The sequence below is a fragment of the Hemicordylus capensis genome, chromosome 1 (assembly GCF_027244095.1).
Source record: "Hemicordylus capensis ecotype Gifberg chromosome 1, rHemCap1.1.pri, whole genome shotgun sequence".
NCBI classification, from domain to species: domain Eukaryota; kingdom Metazoa; phylum Chordata; class Lepidosauria; order Squamata; family Cordylidae; genus Hemicordylus; species Hemicordylus capensis.
Window position 1 is genome coordinate 329,442,583 of NC_069657.1, and position 22,611 is coordinate 329,465,193.

General features: G+C 39.9%; 1 protein-coding gene across 9 annotated transcripts in view; it reads left to right on the plus strand.

The window, feature by feature from the left end:
• Positions 1 to 22,611, plus strand: part of PRDM1 (PR/SET domain 1) — a 125,643-nt gene that overhangs the window by 69,692 nt on the left and 33,340 nt on the right. The window contains exon 1 of one of the 9 annotated variants that reach the window (XM_053285279.1): positions 15,723 to 15,782. The exons of 7 other annotated variants lie outside the window; for them this stretch is intronic. Coding sequence is in view for 1 of the 2 variants with exons in the window: in XM_053284567.1 (XP_053140542.1) it covers positions 16,307 to 16,351 (45 nt within the window). In the remaining variant the exon portion in view is untranslated. Of the gene's footprint in view, positions 1 to 15,722; positions 15,783 to 16,131; positions 16,352 to 22,611 lie in introns of those variants that run through there. One more of the 9 variants, XM_053284567.1, reaches the window with a different exon arrangement.

The window sequence follows — 22,611 nt, forward strand, 5'->3', positions numbered from 1 at the left end:
AAAGGGCTAAAAGTCTTAGGCTTTGCCTTGAATAAGAAACTAATGGCAGCACAAGAAAAGCAGGATATGGAGAGAATTCTTTTACAGCATTTTACTTCTTGCTAGATAGAAATTATGACAGGTTGACAACAGTGTGGTATTGCGGTTAGACTGTTGGACTAGGACTGGGGAAAACTGAGTTCAAGTCCCCATTCAGCCATGAAACTAACTTGGTGACCTGGGTCATTCATTATCTTTCAGCCTAATCCACCTCATAGGGTTGTTGTGAGGATAAACATAACAATGTTCCTCCTTCTTAGAGGAAGAGCAGGATGTAAACGTAAAAAATAAATATTAAACAATGTGATCTGTTAACTTGAATTTTTTAAAAATGAACAACAATTTTCTTTTGATGATAGTGGAAAATCTTCAGTACCTTTTAAATATTAAAACTTCTTTTTAGGTACAATCCTCTAGTTCAAAGAAATTTCCAAAGGCCATAACTATGATATTTACAATTCTAATTTTGCATTTGGTGTGGACTGGTTTGTGCTACTAAGAAAAAAATACATTACCCACAGATGAAAGACTTGAGAGATTCACTATCCTAAAAACAGGCTTTTAAATTTAAAAAATTCAGTATCAGCTGGAGACTCGTTTACGAGTAATCGTCCAAAAAAAGAGACAATACGTGTGACTGTTTTCCCTCCGGAAGTCCTGCCCAGGTGGTGAAAGTTAAGTATTGTTGCTAAGATAAGGTCTGAAAGCAGTTTTCCTGGATGTCTTCCCTGCCCTGCTGGCTGCTGTCAAACGTTCACAGAGCTGTGGACAGACATAGTCCAGGCCTATTGACAGCTTTTAGAGACTTCTGCGGCTGTATTTTTGATACAACTATGTATTGGAACTGGGATAGCCTAGGAATCTAAATTAGAGATTGGGATAACACAAGAGGCAAGTGGCGTGAATTAGCGAGTAACATTTACATCTGTAACATCTATAATATGGGACATTCTTTAAATTCTTTAAAAAGAGCACCATGCATTCTATTTGAACTCGAGTCTTCCCAGTCTAGTACAACACTCTAACCACTACGTATTTAAATATTGTGAATACCTTGCCCAGACTCTTGCTTTCTTGATATCCCCATTCAAGTATGTTTATGGTCCTAGTTTCCTAATTTCCCCCGCTTGTGTGATGTAGGTCAAATTTGTTAATTATTGATGAAAGCCAAAACCTTCAAATAAGGATATATTTGACATTTAAAAGTAAAGATGAATGTCTACAGTTTTTTCATTTCCACAGACAGTTCTGATTAATATAATAAAATGCCCACTAAAAATTCCTCATGAAAGCAGAAAATAGTTTTCCCACCTGCTCTAGTAGTCACTTAGGTACATTATGGTTTCACTCTTTGGTATTGAATGTTCCATTTATTTATAATGATGTGTGTATTTCTCCTTGTATGTAGTGAATACTTGAAAAAGACAAGGGATGGGGGAAGAGTAAACTTTTAACAATAATCACAGAGATTTTTTTAAATGACTTCTAAAAATAATCACAGAGATTTTAAAAAGTGAACTTTAAAAATAATAACAGAGATTAGCCCCCTTTGTTTAATATTTGTGCTTTGATAATAATTTTATTAGAGCCAATTTTCAATGAACGTGTTATTTACAAGCAAATATTTTTTGCTGGATTTCTTGCCTAATCATCTCTTGTAAATGATTATAATTTCATCTATATGTTTCAGTTTATTAGGGTAAACATTAGACAGTAAGCCTTCAGATAAGAGGTTAGAATGAAGAGAAATTGAAAGACTTCATTGCTTCTGTGTTTTTGAGCCCATGACTCCCAAAATCAAAGGCTTGCCCCAATAATCCTAATGGATTGACTTCCAAAATTCCTTGGATTTGTAATGCTGGACTTGTTTCTCTCTGGGGCTTAGCTGGATTCCCTGCAGATAGATTTTCAGGTTTATAAACTGTAATACCACTTAGTCCAGCTGTAAACTTGTGGCAGCCGACTTAATACAACATTATCGGAAGGGAGCCCTTTACCTATAGAAGTCCAGTATATCAAATACCAAGAGATCGGGGGTGGGGAATGGACTTTTCAATTAGTTGGCTGTGTGGCCTGATTGAACAACTGCCCTGTGGCTAACAAAGCTTTGTCTGTAGTATCAGCTTGCTCCTCATCCAACAGGGCAAACAGAGTGATTCTGTGGCTGGTCATTAATGGGCTAGTCATCGGGTGGGGGTTTTGTTCTTAAATGGGGGCTTTGTCTTATCCCTGCTGTTTAAGCCCCCTTCAAGCACTCCTCACCTGTCATATCTGTCATACATTTAATTCATCACGCTCCCTGGTCAAAAGCTACACTGATAGTATCAAAAGGAGAGAGGGGGGCTTCTTATAACTTTAGCGATCAAAGGCGATTACTAAGTAAATAAGATTTTAATGAAGATGGCAGGTTTATGGAAGGACAATTTACTGTGTTGATTCAATAATTTCCATATTTTAAATATATACATTTCATATTCATGTGTCTATGGAATAGAAGCTATGGAATGTTTATTTTTCAAATGATTATCGTTTAAACATGTAAAATATCTAGGGAAATAAAAGTATGTAGATTTTGTTTGCTACTGAAAAGACAAGGAGTCAAATTGCATGTTTCAAGCCATGTTTTTAAATATAACAGCTCTGGTGTTTAAAGCTTGCATTATGCTGCATATTTATTTTACCTCTAGCACTAAATAAACCTCACTCTTTGAACTGAATTGAATGCCAGCACAAGCATGTGTTCTGATTTGTAAGTACTTCAGAGGCAAAGAGGACAGAAACTCTGATTTTCCAGATTTTGTTTGGTACTAGTTGACATAAAGAAGATATTACTATGATGGGCACAGGGTTAGATGGTGAACACTGTATTCTGCTGTGCAGACAGAATTTGTAAGGCTGTCCAAAAAATATCCTATAAATATTGCTTGAATCAGGGATAAATATTCACAGAGCTGAGGCAGGATATAGCCTAGTGGCTTATGTGTTTATAATATAGCGCTTGATTGAAGCCTGTTACTCATTTTAAAGCGTGTTGACCATTGCAGTATTCAGGCTTTAATTTCATTTTTAAACATTTGTACCAGTTTGCATATTAGAATGGTAACTCCAGTTTTGTTTTTTTGCGTATTCATTTGGCCAATTAAGAAGCATTGGTGGATTATCTGCAGCAGATGCTGCTGTCACTGCTGCTGTGGTTGAGTGCAGTCCTGGATGTCCAAAGTCATTTTGGGGGTGGGGGGTGGAATCAATAAATTGCAAATATATTAAACTGAAAACATAATGCTGAGATCCAGTAATTATTTAATCTCACTGTAGTATCATGCCAAATATTCATGTCAGCAGCCGTTCTGTATCATTTTATCTTAAAAGATTTACCTTCAAGGAGTGAGGGTTGGAATCCAACAGTCTGACTATAAATAGGCAGAAAAGCAGGTGATTTTATTACCACGAGTCTGCCCACATGATGTATGGTAGGACACTATGAAGTAGAAGTAATAAATGGGTGAAAACATTGGACCAAATAGCAGACTTCAAGCAGAGTTTTAAACCAGTGGAGGATATTAATCAAGTCATACCCTTATCTTAAAGCTATTTTATTTATTTATTTATTGTTGAATTTATATACCGCCTTTAATTAAAAACAACCCCAAGGCAGTTTACAAAAGTTAAAAAAAACATACAATAAAAATGACAATTAAAATATTAAGCTAAAAATATAAAACAAATCTAATTTTAAAACTATAAAATACAAGCATAAAACTATAAATTAGTAAAAACACATAGAAGCAGCAATAGAAACAGTCATGTAAAAGCCTGGGTAAAAAGCCAAGATTTAAGAAGCTTTCTAAAAACTGTGATGGAGTCCAAGGAGCGAATGGCTATATGTCACACCATCAATTTATGATCCACAAAACAATATGTATCTTCATAGTTATAAGTTTAGAAATGTGCAGAACCTGTGTCTATATTTTTGTGGGGATGCCTACACTTCTGTCCCATAGTCTTGGATGATAATCATCACCATCATCTTTATTTGTTAACCGCCCCCTAACAAATTGTTCTCTGGGCGGCTCACAACAGAGGATTAAAACATACAATAAAAACACATAACACATTAAATCATAACAGACAAAAAAAGCTGAAAAGAGAATACAAAATATAATGCAAAGCAGCTTAAAAACGTTTTAAAATTAGTTAAAAATCAGATCAAATCTGAAAACCAGCATTTAAAATGTTTGGATGAACAAACAGGTCTTTACCTGGCATCTAAAAGGACAAAGTGGTGAACTCAGGCAAACCTCACTGGGGGGCTATTCCATAAATGGGGTTCAACCACCAAAAAGGACATTCAAGGAACATATGAATCTGTTTCATCCAGAATCAGACTGTTGGTCCATCTAGGTCAGTATGGTTTGTACTGACTGCAGCAGTTCTCCAGGGTTTCAGGCAGGGGTCTTTCCCCACTCTACATGGAGCTGCTAGGGAGGGATTGAATCTGGGACCTCCTGAATGCACAGCACGTGCTTTACCACTGAACTACTGTCTCTTCCTTGAGATTCCAAATAATGCCTTATATATCCTTGCTTTTAGGAACTTCTGGCAAAAATCAGATGCCCATCCAAATGCAAAAGCTGGCCTTTGCTTTCATTGAGAGATGCATTCAAATATGTGTCCCTATTCTTAAACTCCAGCCTAGCTTGTGCAAGAGTTTGTACATCTAGTTGCTGATAATGTTTTCCCCCAACAGAAAGTAAATCAGTTAAAATCAGACAGGAGGTGGGTTGCCCACACTAGAAGAAATACAGTATCCATGTCATAAATTGAACCAGCTGAATTCTGGTCCAGTTTGTAGTGCAAGAGGGATTAACAAGAATGGTGGTATTCTAATGAGGCAAGTGGGATAGGGCTACTCCATTGTCAGCTGCAATCTGATACCATCTGTTTGAACTGAATCGAATAATGGTTAAAAATCCTTGCATTGGGGCAAGAAGTGGGAAGAAGAATTCCCACTGGCAGCCAGAAACTTACCTGTGCATGCAGAATTCAAGCTGGATTTACTAGAAACATAAGCTCCTATTTTAATCAACCCAGTGATATTCCCTTCTGATATTCCCCTAGCAGTGTAGGAGCTGCAGCCCTTTGTGAGCATCCTGTACGTCTCTGATAGTGCAGGAAGATCTAGGACTTAAGGGAAGAGCTTGAATAATAATAATAATAATAATAATAGTAACCAACAAATGCAAGATCTAATAATAACACCAGAATTAATAAGTGAAAGAGCAAAGAAAATTAAAAATTGGACTGCGCCAGGCGACGATGAACTGCATGGCTTCTGGCTTAAACACCTAACAAGCCTTCATAAACAACTATCAAAACAGTTCAATCACATTATGAAAGGCGGTGATATTGAACAATGGCTAACAACTGGGAAAACTCACCTCATTATGAAAGACCCAGCAAAAGGTGCAGTTCCAAGTAATTATAGACCGATAACCTGCCTGCCAACCATGTTCAAATTATTAACTGGAATAATAGCAGATGAAGTGATGCAACACTTATTAACTAACAAACAGCTTCCAGTTGAACAGAAAGGAAATTGCCCGAACACCAGAAGCACAAAAGACCAGCTGCTGATTCACAAAATGATTTTAGAAAACTGCAAGAGAAGAAAAACCAATCTAAGTGTTGCATGGATTGACTACAAGAAAGCCTTCGATTCATTGCCTCACACATGGATACTAAAATGTTTAGAAACAACTGGTGTCAGCAAAAAATTCAGATATTTATTCAAAAAGCAATGAGCATGTGGAGTACACAGTTAACAATCAATGGCAAGGCACTTGGACAGGTTAGCATTAGAAGAGGCATTTTCCAAGGGGACTCACTATCCCCTCTATTGTTTGTAATCGCCATGACCCCACTTTCACAAATACTAAACAAAACAAGCCTCGGATACCAAACATCTAAAACATCAAGTCAAATCAACCATCTGCTGTACATGGACGATCTGAAGTTGTATGGAAAATCCCAGTCAGAAATCGAATCACTGCTAAACACTGTCCGTATATTCAGTAGCGATATAGCAATGGAGTTTGGACTAGACAAATGTGCTGCATTAATAATGAACAGGGGGAAAATAACAAAAACAGAAGGAATAGAACTGCCCAATGGAAGCAAGATCAAGAACCTGGAAGAGAAAGAACATTACAAATACTTGGGCATTCTCCAGGCTGATAACATCGCACACACTGAAGTTAAAAGAAAAATTGGAAGTGAATACGTCAGGAGAGTCAGAAAAATCCTCAAGTCCAAACTCAATGGCGGGAACACCATACAAGCCATAAACACCTGGGCTATACCTGTTATTAGATACACTGCAGGAATAATAGACTGGACCGAGGCAGAGCTAGAGACGCTAGATCGTAAGACCAGGAAAATTATGACGATCAATCATGCTCTGCACCCCCGCAGTGATGTCGATAGGCTCTACCTCCCTCGCAGCTCAGATGGAAGAGGAATGCTGCAAGTCCATCAAACAGTAGAGGAGGAGAAAAGAGGCCTTGAAGAATATATAAGGGACAGTGAGGAAGATGCACTTCAAATGGTCAATAACGAGAAACTATTCAACACCAATGGAAAAAAAACAGGGCTACAAGAAAGAACAAGTCAAGAACCGAGCAGAAAAATGGAGAAATAAGCTCCTGCATGGTCAATATTTACACAATATAAGTGGAAAATCAGACATCACCAAGACCTGGCAATGGCTTAAGAATGGCAACTTGAAGAAAGAAACAGAGGGTTTAATACTGGCAGCACAAGAACAGGCACTAAGAACAAATGCAATAAGAACAAAAGTCGAAAAATCCACAACAAACAGCAAGTGCCGCCTTTGTAAAGAAGCAGATGAAACAGATCAGCTGTTGTAAGAAGATCGCACAGACTGACTACAAACCAAGGCATGACAAGGTAGCAGGGATGATACACTGGAACATCTGAAAAAAATACAAGCTACCTGTAGCCAAGAATTGGTGGGACCATCAAATTGAAAAAGCTGAAGAAAATGGAGATGTAAAAATATTATGGGACTTCCGACTACAAACAGACAAACATCTGCCACACAATACACCAGATATAACTGTAGTCGAGAAGAAAGAAAAACAAGTCAAAATAATCGACATAGCAATACCAGGGGATAGCAGAATAGAAGAAAAAGAAATAGAAAAAAATCACCAAATACAAAGATTTACAAATTGAAATTGAAAGGCTGTGGCAGAAAAAGACCAAAATAATCCCAGTGGTAATTGGCGCCCTGGGTGCAGTTCCAAAAGACCTTGAAGAGCACCTCAACACCATAGGGGCCACAGAAATTGCCATCAGCCAATTACAAAAAGCAGCTTTACTGGGAACAGCCTATATTCTGCGACGATATCTATAACCATTGACAATAAAATTCTGGCATCCCAGGTCCTTGGGAAGGACTCGATGTCTGGATAAAACAAACCAGTCAATAACACCTGTCTGACTGTGTAAACAAGAAATAATAATAATAATTTGATTTCTATACCGCCCTTCCGAAAATGGCTCAGGGCGGTTTACAAAGAGAAATAACAAACAAATAAGATGGCTCCCTGTCCCCAAAGGGCTCACATTCTAAAAAGAAACATAAGACACACACCAGCAACAGTCACTGGAAGTACTGTGCTGGGGGTGGATAGGGCCAGTTACTCTTTCCCTGCTAAATAAAGAGAATCACCACGGTAAAAGGTGCCTCTTTGCCCAGTTAGCAGGGGTTTGAAGTGACTTTTTTGCATGCCAGAGGTGTACCGTTCTCTAGAATGAGGTGGGATGTATTGAGAAACATGTGCCTTTTAACTATTTTGGATTTGGTATATTTCATAGTTGAGGAAAACTACAAACAATGTTTGCTGGTCCTGGTTCAGAGATGTGCAAGTACAGCAAAAGGAAGAGTAACTGCTGTGTGCTCAAGTTAAGGATCCCACCCATCACCCACCCTAATGATGACATTGATCAGATGTTGGGATGGAAAGAGGGAAGCAGAAAACTCTTGGGGCTGTTAGATATAAAATCCGGCCAATCTGTGAGCAGAATGCTGTTTCTGCTCATGTTGAACATTGATCAGTGTTATTCCAGTCATTACTCTTTGTGTTAAATGCATCATTAGGAAATATTGGGAGCAAAAATTGAAATGTACTTAAAAAAACTGTTTTGGATCAGGATTGGACACGAGCTTCAGTGCAGACCAGTGTTAAATATGCTTTCTAAGATACAGAAAGATCAAAATAAACACTTTGCAAAAGTATTTCTTGGTAGAGCATGCGATCAGTGTCACTGAAGTGCCTTGCTCATTAAATATACTATAAACCTCTTGTTCATGTAGCATAAAGCTAAACACATTTACTTTTTCACACAACACATAATCAACTTGTGGAATTCTCTGCCATGTGGTGACAGCCAACAATCTGGATGGCTATAAGTGGGGTTTGGATCACTTCATGGAGGAGAGGTCTATCAATGGCTGGCTACTAGTCAGAGGGCTATAGGCCACCTCCAGCCTCAAAGGCAGGATGCCTCTGAGTACCAGTTGCAGGGGAGTAACAGCAGGAGAGAGGGCACGCCCTCAACTTCTCCCTGTGGCTTCCAGTGGCATCTGGTGGGCCACTGTGTGAAACAGGATGCTGGACTAGATGAGCCTTGGGCCTGATCCAGCAGGGCTGTTCTTATGTTCTTACATCTATTTTATCATATATTGACAGGCGTAGATTGGACAGTGGGAGATTGCATCCTCTGCCTCTTAGAAAGAACATCACCAGGCTGGCTTAATCTGTTGGCCAAAGCAAACTGCAGGGAGCTTGCTTCCCTCTCTCTGCCAGAAAGAAAACTGCACAGAACTGCCAGCCTGGATAGTGGCCATAGCTCAGTGCTAGTGCACGTGCTTAGTATACAACAAAAGTCCCTAGATTTAACTTCTGGCATCTGCACTTTGGGCTGGGAAAGACCTCTGTCTGATACTCTGTGTAGCGGCTGCCAGTCAGTGACAATACTGAGCTAGACGAACCAATGGTCTGATTCAGTATATAAAGCAGCTTTGAATGTTCAAACTGAAGGGAAGGACTAAGATCTGATTCATTGTGTGCTATGGCTGAGGTTATTATTATTTCAGTTGCATTATTGTAACTCATTATAAGCTGCCTGGAGGATCATTTGATCGAAAGGCAGCATATAAAAAAAATCTAAATAAAGTGTAAACACAGGAAGGACATATGCACTGTATTGAATTAAGCATAGATGAATAAGAGCTTCCTTTTTTATTAATGCTGATGAAGCTTTTCATTGGCTTCAATATATATAAGAGCACCATCTGTTGAATTCTTAAAACATCAAATTAAGAGCTTATTGGTACTACAGGGTGCTGCATGAATTAATAGTCTTGTGTGAACTTTTTCCCTCTTGCTTGGCAATATTAATACAATCAGACCTGTCAAGAAGTAAGGAAATTATTTTATTATTATTATTATTATTTTATTTTATTTTATTTTACACAGTCAGACAGGTGTTATTGACTGGTTTGTTTTATCCAGACATCGAGTCCTTCCCAAGGACCTGGGATGCCAGAATTTTATTGTCAATGTTGTTGCTGTTGTTATAGATATCGTCGCAGAATATAGGCTGTTCCCAATAAAGCTGCTTTTTGTAATTGGCTGATGGTGATTTCTGTGGCCCCTATGGTGTTGAGGTGCTCTTCAAGGTCTTTTGGAACTGCACCCAGGGCGCCAATTACCACTGGGATTATTTTGGTCTTTTTCTGCCACAGCCTTTCAATTTCAATTTGTAGATCTTTGTATTTGGTGATTTTTTTCTATTTCTTTTTCTTCTATTCTGCTATCCCCTGGTATTGCTATGTCAATTATTTTAACTTGTTTTTCTTTCTTCTCGACTACAGTTATATCCAGTGTGTTGTGTGGCAGATGTTTGTTTGTAGTCAGAAGTCCAATAATATTTTTACATCTTCATTTTCTTCAACTTTTTCAATTTTATGGTCCCACCAATCTCTGGCTACAGAGATACAGGTAGCCTGTATTTTTTGCAGATGTCCCAGTGTATCATCCCTGCTACCTTGTCATGCCTTTGTTTGTAGTCAGTCTGTGTGATCTTTTTACAACAACTGATTAGGCGGTCCACTGTTTCATCTGCTTCTTTACAAAGGCGGCACTTGCTGTTCAAAGGTGGCACTTGTTGTTGTTGTTATTATTTTATATCCTGCTCTTCCTCCAAGGAGCCCAGAGCCATGTACTACATGCTTAAGTTTCTCCTCTCAACTACCCTGTGAAGTAGGTTAAGCTGAGAAAGAAGTGACTGGCCTAGAGTTACCCAGCAAGTATCATGGCTGAATGGGGATTTGGGGATTTGAACTCAGGTCTCCCTGGTCCTAGTCCAGCCCTCTAACCACTATACCACGCTGTCATAAGAACAACAAAGGAAAGTCCATATAAACACATTGAAGTCAGAGGACAGAACAATCTACCTTGTTTATATCTACACTGCTAAGTTTAGCTTATTACTGTCTCGTGGGAATACATTTTTAAATTGTTACCTTTTCTGAGGTAGGAACCTCTATATAACATTTTAAAAAAATAGTCCAGTTTATTTAAAAATCAAGGTGCTCTAGGCCTTTTAGGTGTGTCTTTTGAAAGTATTCTTTTTATGCAGATCTGTGGCATTGTGCAAGAGCACAGTAATGTAAGCAGCTCCTCTTACGGGTTGTACATTTTTAACTGTAGCAGATATTTGATAAAGAGAGGAGCAGGACGGGGGGAGGTGGGGAGAGAAAGAAACAAGCTCTTCAGAGCCTCTAGTGACACGTGCCAAACACGTGGAAGGTAAATCCCCTGATTCATTCTTTTCTTCCAGCATTCCTTGGCGAGTAGCCAAGCTAAATATTTCTGCTGGATAAAAATGCACTGTTGTACACAGTACTCTCTTAACAGGATAGCTGTCTTACTGAGTAGCAGAGGGGGCTTCTCCAAGGAGAGGAAGAGTCAACACGTGTGTCCCCTTATCTATCTATTTATTTATTTTATTAAAAGGGAGCTTTATGGGCTGTGATTGGATTAACAGTTAACCCTGAAGCAAGAGGAAAAACAAATTGGGAAACGGGTTTAGCACCCCCACCTTTTTTGTCATCTTCTTTTGGGATTTCCTGGCTGGCTGCCACCTTGAGTCTGTTGAATGTTCTTTAGATAAATCAATTAAAAAGGCTTTAATATTTGGGTGATTGGAGCACAACATATGGGCTGCTGGTACTGGTGTCATGTGGTGCGTGCAGTTAATTGAAATGATTAATAGAGGTGTTAGTTTCTTTAAGACTAATTGATGAAAATGTGCTTGAAAGCATAGTAGGCTTTAAAAAAATGCTGTTGAATCCTCCTTAATACCTGCATTCATTAACCATGTTGTAAAGCTAGCAAATAACATAAGTTTAACAATCAATATATAGTAATCATTGTTAAGTTCAGTGATAACCTAAAAGATTCACAAATAGGGTTGTGTTTTTCAGTTTTATAAATCATTCTTAAATGCTGTACCACATGTGGTTGAGCTTTTTAATGACCCTGGTAAATCAGCTCTGCTGTCCGGAGATGTCACATGACACTGAGGATGGAGCTTTCTATGACCAGCCTATTCTTAACATTTCTTATTCCCTTGTGCAAAACTGAGTGTTTGTGAAGTCACCATCATCATTGTGTCATTTCCTAACACATAGCCCTGGGTTTTCCCAATCAGTTTCCTAGTGGGCCTTTGGAAAAGCTGAAGGTCTCACCCCATCTCAGTGTTGCATTACATCAGCATGGCTAGCCCTATCCCCATTGCTGCGAATCATCCCCCACCCCCACCAATTCCCAGCTCCAACAGTATATGTTACTGACTTGCAAAGTCTGCCTTTAAATGTTTAAATAATAATGGCTTGATCATAGTGCTTGCCATGCATAAAGGCTTTAGGACCCGCTCACTCACTCACACCAGTATAGAAGCACCAGATATTGCCCCAAACCTAAAGGACTGTTTGAGCAACTCAGCATGGCCACTGTGGTTTTGGCTTGCTCTTTTGAGCAGCAGCTGTCCCTGCCTCTGCACCCCCACACCTTTTGAAACACAAGCAGGTTTCAAAAGCAGCTTATGATGTGGCATGTGTGTGGGAAGAACTTGTGGTTGTGATACTCTACCAGTATTGAAAGTTTAGGAATGGGGTGATGACTCTAGACTAGTCTTCTTTTGGTCTGACCTCTTTAGAAGTGGGATGAAAGAACTCTGATCTTGCTGTGTCCTGCCATTACTGTACAAACCGTTATATGATATATAATCTGCACCCTTAAAACACTTCTAATAGAACAGCTATGCAAGTTTGTTGGGATATGCTACCAAAAAAGCATTTCCCTATAGTTACTGCTGAAGTACAATAATAGTTGACCTCAAGAAACAGGTAATGGAGTAGGAAACGTTACCTTCCATTCCATGATGGAGTAGGGTCCCTTCCATTCCACTGTTTCTGCTTCAGAAATCCAACCCTGCTAACTTGGCAAAGAGGTACCTTTTAACGAGAGCCAGTGTGGTGTAGTGGTTAGAGTGTTAGACTAGGACCGGGAAGACCCGGGTTCAAATCCCCATTCAACCATGATACTTGCTGGGTGACTCTGGGCCAGTCACTTCTCTCTCAGCCTAACCCTCTTCACAGGGTTGATGTGAGGAGAAACTCAAGTATGTAGTACACCGCTCTGGGCTCCTTGGAGGAAGAGCGGAATATAAATGTATAAATAAATAAAGTGATGATTCTCTTTATTTAGCAGGGGGAGAGTAACTGGCCCTCTCCACCCCTAGCACAGTACCTCCAGTGATTGTTGGTGGTGTATATCTTATGTTTCTTTTTAGATTGTGAGCCCTTTGGGGACAGGGATCCATCTTATTTATTTATTATTTTTCTGTGTAAACTGCCCTGAGCCATTTTTGGAAGGGCAGTATAGAAATCGAATAAATAAATAATAAGAATAAATAAAATAAGTTGATTATATATTGTGATTATACACTCTACATCCCCAGGCTGTAGACATTGTACATGTAGGGCCCGGGCTGGAAGCCTCTGTTAATACAGTGTAGAATGCATGTATGCCCTTCTCACACAATCCATGAAGACGGGAAGCTTCTAGGGATGTACACAAATGATTTCGGTGCCTCTAAGTTTGAGGCACTGAAACTATTTGAGTTCCCCCAGCCAAAACGTTTCAGCCGGAGGCAATTGGGCACATTAAGCATAGGAAGGCAGGACTTACCTGTCCCTCTGGCACCCCACCACGTCGCTCTCACTTCCAAACAGGTGTACCATCTCTGCAGATAAGCCAAGCCATGCTGGGGGCTTCCTGCAAGTGAACAGGAAGTTCTCTGTTCCCAGCATCCTGTGGGCATGGGCATCACATAAATGCATGGACGCCATATATGTGACGCCGCTGCCCATGGGATACTGGGAATAGGGTGAACATCCCTAGAAGCTTCCATACACTTGGCTTAGTCTGCAATTCTATAAGGCTATGCACACTATTATTACTGGGGTGGGGAGTCAGGGATGGGCCTACCCTCCCTCCCCAGACGATCAGTGGTCCCCTCTTCAGTGCGCCACCATGTGCCCAGATGATCCACGCTGTTCCTGGCAGCACAGATCGCTTGAGGCCAGGAAAACAAGTCCTGGAATTCCTAAATGCACCGCATAAGCAGCTCTGTGCATTTAGGGTTTCCCCCGAGAGTCAGGAGCTCTAGGCGCCTGACTCTGTATGCTTGGGGTGCATACAGCTCGAGCATATGCATGACCCAGCGCTGGGATTAAGGGCACACTTGCACCCTTAACCATGGCTAAAGGCCAGGGTTAGAGGTCAGTTTGGGCGGGAGGGCAGCTCCAGGATTGGGCTCAATCCTGGCAGTGCATATGAGCAGCCCAACTCAAACTGGGCTGCCCTAGCCTGGGTTGGGCTGCTCATGTGAATAGGCTCTATGTCTTCTTGCTTGGGAATAAGCACCATTTCCACACAGCAGGACTTACTTCCATTAAACAAAGGATTGCACTGTTAGTTGTTGAGTCTGTGCTTTCAGGCATAACAAAATCAGCTCAGAGCCACCCTTTGATAATGAAACCTGGGCAGTTGTGTGGTTTGCTAATATGTTTTGTAGAGGATGGTGTCAATTTTATAGACTTCCTACATATTTCCAGTCTTCTTTCTAGGAGCTTTTATACCACCAAAGGCTACAAGCCAATTGAACAAATGTGGCCTGTTTGAATGATTGAAGTGGACTGTGGAAAGGAAGTGGCTATTTTCAGGATAGTGGGTGGCTTGAACAATTAATTCCAATGCCAGACTTCCTTCCTCCCAACAACCTGGCTTGATAGAAAATGCTAGTGAGAATATTCTATTTCCGTATTGCATTATAATATATGGAATATTGAAATCTTCTTTTTAATGGCAAAACTATTTAAGAACATTGTGCTGAAGTCTGACCTCTGCTGCATGATTTAAAGGTCTACCATAAAGTTATACATGGCAAAGTAAAATGTTGATTAACTTCACCAGCTTCATATTAACTTCACCACATCATATAACTTACAAACTTACATTCATTAACTTCACCACATCATATAACTTACAAAGGGTATGCATAATGAGGAACTTTAGGGACACAATGGGGTCCATGTGCAACTCTGTCCACATTTCAGAAGCAACCTGTAGGAAAAGAAACACATTGCTGACTCCTAGCGTCATGTTTCCTCTTTCCCAGAGTGTAGGCAGAGTGGGCCTGCTTGCACCACAACATGCATGTAGAGGGACTGGGGAAGATGCACACAAGCTGCAATCGTGTTCCCGCAGGCAAGGCAATAACAGAATACTAATATATTGAATTGCATAGATTTTTTAAAACTTCAAATTCTTGTAGAAACACAGGAATATAGGAAACTACATATCCTTATGGAAAAGTACCTTGTCTTTTATGGCCCTGGTCCAAAGTTGGTTAGAACAGAAAGCTCTACCCACTTAGTCAAGCACCTTTGCTGTGATGGCTGCTTTGACAGTGCTGATAATCTTTTGTGGGGAGGGGGAAGGAAACAGATGCCTCATCTGAGTCTGGTACTTGCTCCCTGTTATCAACACATGACAGAAACATGGATGGTCTGTTCAGTACAACATGAACAAACTGATGCTGATATTTATTTTCACCAATATAAATACTATCAAACAACAAAGGAGTCCTCTTCAAGAGCATCGATTGTGGATATACAAGAATAGTGGAAGAGGTGCTGTATCTCAAAATTCTAGAATTATACTCCAGACTTGCCCTGACTTCTTCTATTCAATATTTCTAAAGACTTTATGTATTAAGGAAATACATTAGATAAATAGTACTATGTGGCAGTATGCGGAGATATGTGCTCTAATATATTATACTTTGCTTATTACTTTATTGGTAAAGTAATTCAGATATATATTCTTAAAAACCGGAAGCTGTGGATACCAGATTTTTGTTTTTGAGACAATTGCCATTAATTAATTAATTAATTAATTAATTACACTTTTATACCGCCCCAACTCATGTCTCTGGGCAGTTATCTGGCGTTTATATCTAAGACCCAATCCAACAATCAGGGCACAAACCAATTCCTAGTAGTATTCCATCAATGTTCATCTCAGGTAAGTCAGGACAGTCTTTATTAGGAGCACACAAACACTGTATTTTTCTATTGAGTAAAACAAATCTATTGTACTTCAGAAAAAGATTGATCTATTGTTGTGTTTTTATCCATAGAAGATTACACAACAACTGAACTTGGAAGGTTTTAACCTTCTATTGTAAAAAATAGGATATTACCTCAAATGCAAAGGTGGTCATTTAAATTTAAAAAAAAATGCTTAATTTTTAAATGTTTTGGCAATCAGAATTATCAAGCCACCAGCCTAAGCAGAGTTTATTTTGTTAATTGCTCTCGTTAAGCCTAATTACTGAATGGGGTGGAGTAGATGGAAAGGGGAGGGGGAAATCCTCTCACAAGAGGAAATTCTAAAATCCAAGTCTCAGTTCCAAGTAGGGTGAGATGAGAGTGCTGGAGTGAGAGGCAGAGAGCATGTGTGGTGTGTATGCCTGGGTGTGTGATGTGTGTATGGCTGTGTGATTGACTGACAGAAGATAGACACTCCATATGGACTAAAACTCTGGGATGCATGAACTGAAGATTGGAAATCTCTTCCATGGCTACACAAAGGTACTGCTAGATGGCATAAGGCACTAGAGTTGTATTTATGTGCATTAACTAATTGTGTTTTTCATATGATTCATTTTTAAAATTTGATATTACTTTGTTATGGAAAATTACTTTGTTTAAAAAATAAAATAAATATTTTGCCTGTACCTTTCAGTTTCTTTTGGCACCCCACAATTCTTTATATAATGCCGCTCTACAGCAAACGTTTCAGGTAACTATAGAAAAAATGTGTTTGCAAAGAAAGGGGCCAGTATTTGAGAAGCCTTGGGCATTTTTGTTTGAGTCTGTACTGGCATATTTCCAGTCTGCCCCACATATAGCATTTTATGCCTTTTGCCCTCTTTGGTTTCTGCCTATAAAGCACGTTCTCCCCCTAGGTATTAAGTGTATCAATAATCAAAACTATACCAAACAGGTGGATTTTAGTAGATATTGTTTTTTGTGACCAGAATGTTTGTTGCTTGGAGACTAAAATCACAAGACTTTGTTTAATCACTCTTTTCCTCTGTGTTGCTAAAACCTTTCAGTCCTATGCATTAAATGGCAACATGGTTGTACACAAGGGGGGAAATGCTACTGTTATTTGACAAATGAGTGTTTGGGTGGCATGGGCAAGTGAGTTGCAGGAGTGATTTTTCCTGGCTAGTTGGAGATACTGCTGAGTAAATGTGTTTACCTTTCTCTCCCCCCCCCCCCCCAATGGTATTTATACTAGTTAATGTGTTGCACCAGATAAATCTGCTTCCTGAGTCCATCTTTCAGCTTGCTTCTTTCCTTCCCAGTTGACAAATGGTTTGAGTTTGACACCATTTTATCAGCTGGGCCCCTGCTGGGTGCTGCTTGCTTTGCATTTATCATGGAAAGTAAATTATTTGCAATATTCTAACTAGTGGTTAGCAGGTCCAAGCCTGTAGTATGGACAGTCTGTTGGCTTTTTTTTTTTTTTTACAAAGCCAGTTGTTTTCCAAATGGAAACAAAAGATCCAGGGCATTACAAGCTGTTCCCTCTTTTTGTTGAGAAGTGCTTTGTAATTAATGTAGTTCGGTACAGCTTCATGTGCTTAAATGTTGTTGTTGTCTGTAGCATCCTTACTTGCAACAAAATTCTTACTTTGTTTAATATATATATATTATATGGATAATTGTATGGGGTGGCGGGGGGAGACTTGTATAAACTGCCAGTAAAATGAGAAGCATAATTAAGTGTGATTATTTTCCCCCTCAAAACCTCGTGGCAGAAGAGAGATTGTACTAATTTATTTTAAAATGCACATTAAAAACAAATGGAGACTAGCAAAATATTAGCAGAGGAGTGGTGCTTTGCTGCCAGACAGCCGTTCTGACTCAGACAACTGAAGGAAAGCAGCAAAAGGCACCACTGGGAGCTGGGCGGGGGCGGGGTTGGACAACTAAGTCTCTGCACATTGAAGAGTTGGGTACAATTGTGAGTGAAGCCTTGAGAGAAATCTGTGACAATTAGGGTACCAGGCACAAATTACAACAATGAGCTGTCATACACCATAAAAGATGCAAGTTTTTGAAGATAAAGGACTAAGTGTCAGCCCTTGTATATGCGAGTTAGAGTAAGGGACATATCATATGGCAGTTCTAATTGTATTGTTGGAAGGAAAATTATTAACTGGCAAATATAGCAAGTAGTTACAAGTGTATTGTCCAAAGGATGTATAGGAGTAAATAACTGGATCGATTTTTAAGGCCATTGTTATGATTATCTTTTTTTATCTGCTGGGCTGTTAGCCCAAGAAGTTATTAATCAGGCTCTACAAGAGGATTAAATCTTCTGTTTTGAATCTAGCAAACCCAGATCTTGAAAGTTTCCTCCGCTATTATGCATGCAGACAAAACACAAATAATTGTCTATTGTGGCAGCTATATGAAAAACTGACAATTTTATACAATGACCCAAACACAGCACCATGACTTGTGACTAATGAGAGAGAGAGAGAGAGAGAGTTGGTTTTTTGGAAATATATTGGAGCTCTCTCAAATTTAAGAGTGCCCCCATGTATACAGCTCATCGGGGGCGAGGGGAATACACTGAAAGAAAACATACAGTCTAGAAACAACCATAAGGCACTAAGACAGTGAATAGACAAGATTTTCAAAGTGCACAGTATGAGTGTAACATGCCAGTTTGGCAGCCAGTATTGATATAGCCATTTGTCTTGTCATCGTGAGTCTGCTCCATTTGTTGAGCATTTAATGATGAAAGTACGGTTTAATCACTAGTGTACCAAATTGAGCACAGTTAGCTGTTGTTTGCAGATTAGTGTATTGTTTGGAGGTCCAGAAATATTGATCAGGGCAATGAGTTCTGATGTTTTTGCTTGCTCTCTACGCTATTCCCCTTCTATGCTTAGGAAGAGGAGGAAGGCAGTCCAGATGGGAAGAAAACAGGTCCTGAAAAGACCACATAGGAACTAGGTCAGGTACTCTGGAGATTAAAGAAGCATGCTTCATCCCTGTGTGCGGGAGGCAGAGGACAAGCAGCACACAATTACAAGGAATTAGAACGCAACAAGTACTGCAGATTTATCAGCTTTAATTGTCTATTGTCAGAACAGAGCTGCTCTTGTCTATCAGGCTGCTGCCAACGCCTTAATACCTCTAATGGACTCTCCATTGTGGGATTATCTGTTCTAGCGGACACTGTCTTTCCTTAAAAGTTGTTGTTTTGGGAGACAAACAAAAACCCAAAAGGAAGAAGTGAAAAATAAAAATAGAAGCATCCTACCAGCGCGCGCGCACACACACACACGTCTTTGACATGCTGCTTTCCTCAGGAAGTAGCTGAAGATTCCATGATGCTTTTCTGTCAGCAACCTGTATTCTTTTTAGTGGAACTGACACATACCTATTTGAACATTAAACTCTTTTGGCCAGTTTTCCTAATGAGCCCCATTGGAAAACAATAGCTTGTTGATAAAGGAGCAGATAAGCAAGGATGCATAGTTTTAAGCGGGATCTCTCAGCTCTCTTTTGTTTTAAAAGCTTTCCTGGATCTTGCAAAGCAAACATTTACAGCATTTGAAAAGAGGATAAGGTGTCAGCTATTTGATGAGAACAGATGAATTTGTCTTCTTTATACCTGCCTCAGTCACTGGGTGGAAAAGGATGCAAGCATCACTGTCAGATAGATAAGAAGTGAACACTAGTTCTAGAGAAGGAGTAAGGGGGATAGATAACTTCCTTACAACAAGACCCAGGAAAAGAAAGCACCCTTGGGAGTAAGGCAAACATCTGCTAAGCGTGGTTTACATCAGTTTCACTGTGCTTCAAGTCACAAGCAACCTTTAGAGTAAATAATGGCTGACATCCAGACTAGCACTGCACTGGTGCAGCAGTGCTGACTGACAGACTGTGGTCCTGCTGTTGCATGAGCAGAGCAAGGGGCGGTGTTCAACTCTCTCTCCATTGTGAGTTGTGAAACTATATCCCTGAGGCGCAACCCTTCAGAGGGAAGCTGTTCTCTCTAATGTTTCTCCCCACCTCCCCATTTGTGTGTGGAATGAGTTTTGTTCTGGGCGGCAGTTTGTGCACATGCACGTGCATTCAGAATGGGGCCTTCCTGATTCAACCCGAATGGAATCTACAATGAACTGAGCAGATGTCAAAAAACTTGTCAGTGCACGTAGGTGTGCACGCCCTTGAGGGAACACTGGAGGGAAGGAGCTTGAGAGGAGAGGGGGGATAATATTACTATTGTTGTTGTTGTTGTTGTGTACACAGTCAGGCAGGTGTTATTGACTGGTTTGTCTTATCCAGACATCGAGTCCTTCCCAAGGACCTGGGATGCCAGAATTTTATTATCAATGCTGTTGCTGTTATTATTATAGAATATAGGCTGTTCCCAATAAAGTTGCTTTTTGTAATTGGCTGGTGGTGATTTCTGTGGCCCCTATGGTGTTGAGGTGCTCTTAAAGGTCTTTTGGAATTGCACCCAGGGCGCCAATTACCACTGGGATTATTTTGGTCTTCTTCTGCCACAGCCTTTCAATTTCAATTTGTAGATCTTTGTATTTTGTCGTTTTTTCCTATTTCTTTTTCTTCGATTCTGTTATCCCTTGGTATTGATATGTCGATTATTTTGACTTTTTTCCTTTTTTCCTGACTACAATTATATCTGGTGTATTATGTGACAGATGTTTGTCTGTTTGTAGTCGGAATTTGCATATTATTATTACTACATTTATATTCCGCTCTTCCTCCAAGGAGCCCAGAGCGGTGTACTACATACTTAGGTTTCTCCTCACAACAACCCTGTGAAGTAGGTTAGGCTGAGAGAGAAGTGACTGGCCCAGAGTCACCCAGCTAGTATCATGGCTGAATGGGGATTTGAACTCGGGTCTCCCCGGTCCTAGTCTAGCACGCTAACCACTACACCACTCCGGCTCTCCTAATAGGAAACTGTCTTTTTCCCGCTGGTACAATGTACAGCCTGAGTCTGAAAGTCAGCACTGCTGCACCAGTGCAGGGCTAGTCTGGATGACAGCCAATGTTTAGAAGTATATTTCTGCTTTGACATGCTGTCACTTAAATGTGCACTACTTGAAAACAAATAGTTGTAACATCTTGCTTCTTAAGGTTACCTTTTATTACTCACCTCTAAATGTAATGCACTCACACGCCTTCAACTAGAACTTCATTTCTACTTCCAAGATCTGCCTGTCTCCTTATTACAAACTGTTTTTTAAATCAAAATCATCATATAAAGCATCATAGCACCAGTTAAAAAGAAATGTTGACTTTTGCCTATGTTCAAATTATCCATGGACTCTGAAAAAGCTGTAGTGTCTCAGTCTTGAGTCTTTATCTGTGAAATTGGGGTGGGGGGGCAGGAAACCTACCTCTGGGGACAAATTGTAAAACAAAATATCCTGCACACTCTAAATGAATTTACGTAGATGAATGACAACAGTGGCATGATCCTGTCATTAGGATCCCTACTACCAGCTTATCTGTTATCTCCATTACTAATTTTAAACCAAAGAAGGTGAAGAAAGGAGATGCAAAAACCACATATGATGGCATTTGCCAATATCTCTTAATGCAAAGCTAACTGGTCAGCTTGTTGACATGAACATTCACATCCACTGCACTGTAGCTTTTACAGAATTCCCCTATAGATTTCTCATTACTTTCAGTAAATGTTTAGATTTACTTGCTAGAAAAGCAGAAGTAGTAAGTGATAAATGGGTGTTAGAAAGGAGATATTCTGGCCATTCGTGTTGAACCAAGATTACTCTAACCCTACTTCAGGAGTATCCACGCTGAATTTCTGCTGTGGAAAGAGAGGGCAGAACTAGACTACAAACCTATATTGGTGTTATACTAGTTCAGTGGTCACAGCTTCTCCAGAGAATAATCCCAGGAATTGCTTGGCAATGATGGCAAGAACTACAGTATCTGTTAGAGATTTCTAGCCTGACTTGCAGAACTGCAATTCCCAGGATTCTATGGGAAATGGGAATCAGTCTGTAGGATGGATATGTAACTGTAGATGTGTCTTTCAGTGGGGTTTAATTAGTGCCGGAGCTTCCAGTACAAGTTAGAATATTCTGAGCATTCATTTTGATCTGGGAACCAGGCAGAGAATGATCACTTTGTTCTCATGATTGCACCAAGCAAACTGGAAGCTCACTGAGAAAAACACCATGTATGTTCAGTGGATTCTGTTAGTTATTAGTATGCTTTAAGGAAGGGCTCAATGGTTTACAGGTCCTGCAGCATAACATACTGTGTAGGTATTATCGGACCAGCTGTGCTGCTATGGGGCTCTAACACACATGCTGATGCTGCTGTACAAAAGAATAATCCCTGGGTTGCTGACTCTTGCATGGTTGCACATTGTGCACCACTTGGGAGTAATGGAAGTAGTGGTGCAGGTGGGTCTGGCATTGCCCATGTTATTCTCTGGGACATGTATTATTGCAAGTATAGAGCTGAAACGAAAGAAATATTTCAAAAGGTATGATATACAAAATAGCATTTCCTCCCTAGGATTTTGGAAGGCCATAAATGCCATATAGGCATAATAAAGCTAGTTCCAAGCCTCAGTTGTTACCCTGAGGTATTTAGACCAGAAGAATCATGAGCACAAGGAAAAGAAAGGTCCGTGCAGTGCTATAATAAGTGAGTAGGTTTTGCACTACTGTTCACATTTCTGCTTGTTCAAGAAGTTGCTCAAGCTTTTCCACAAGCAAAATAACACATTTGGACTTAGTTTCACTTATCTCATG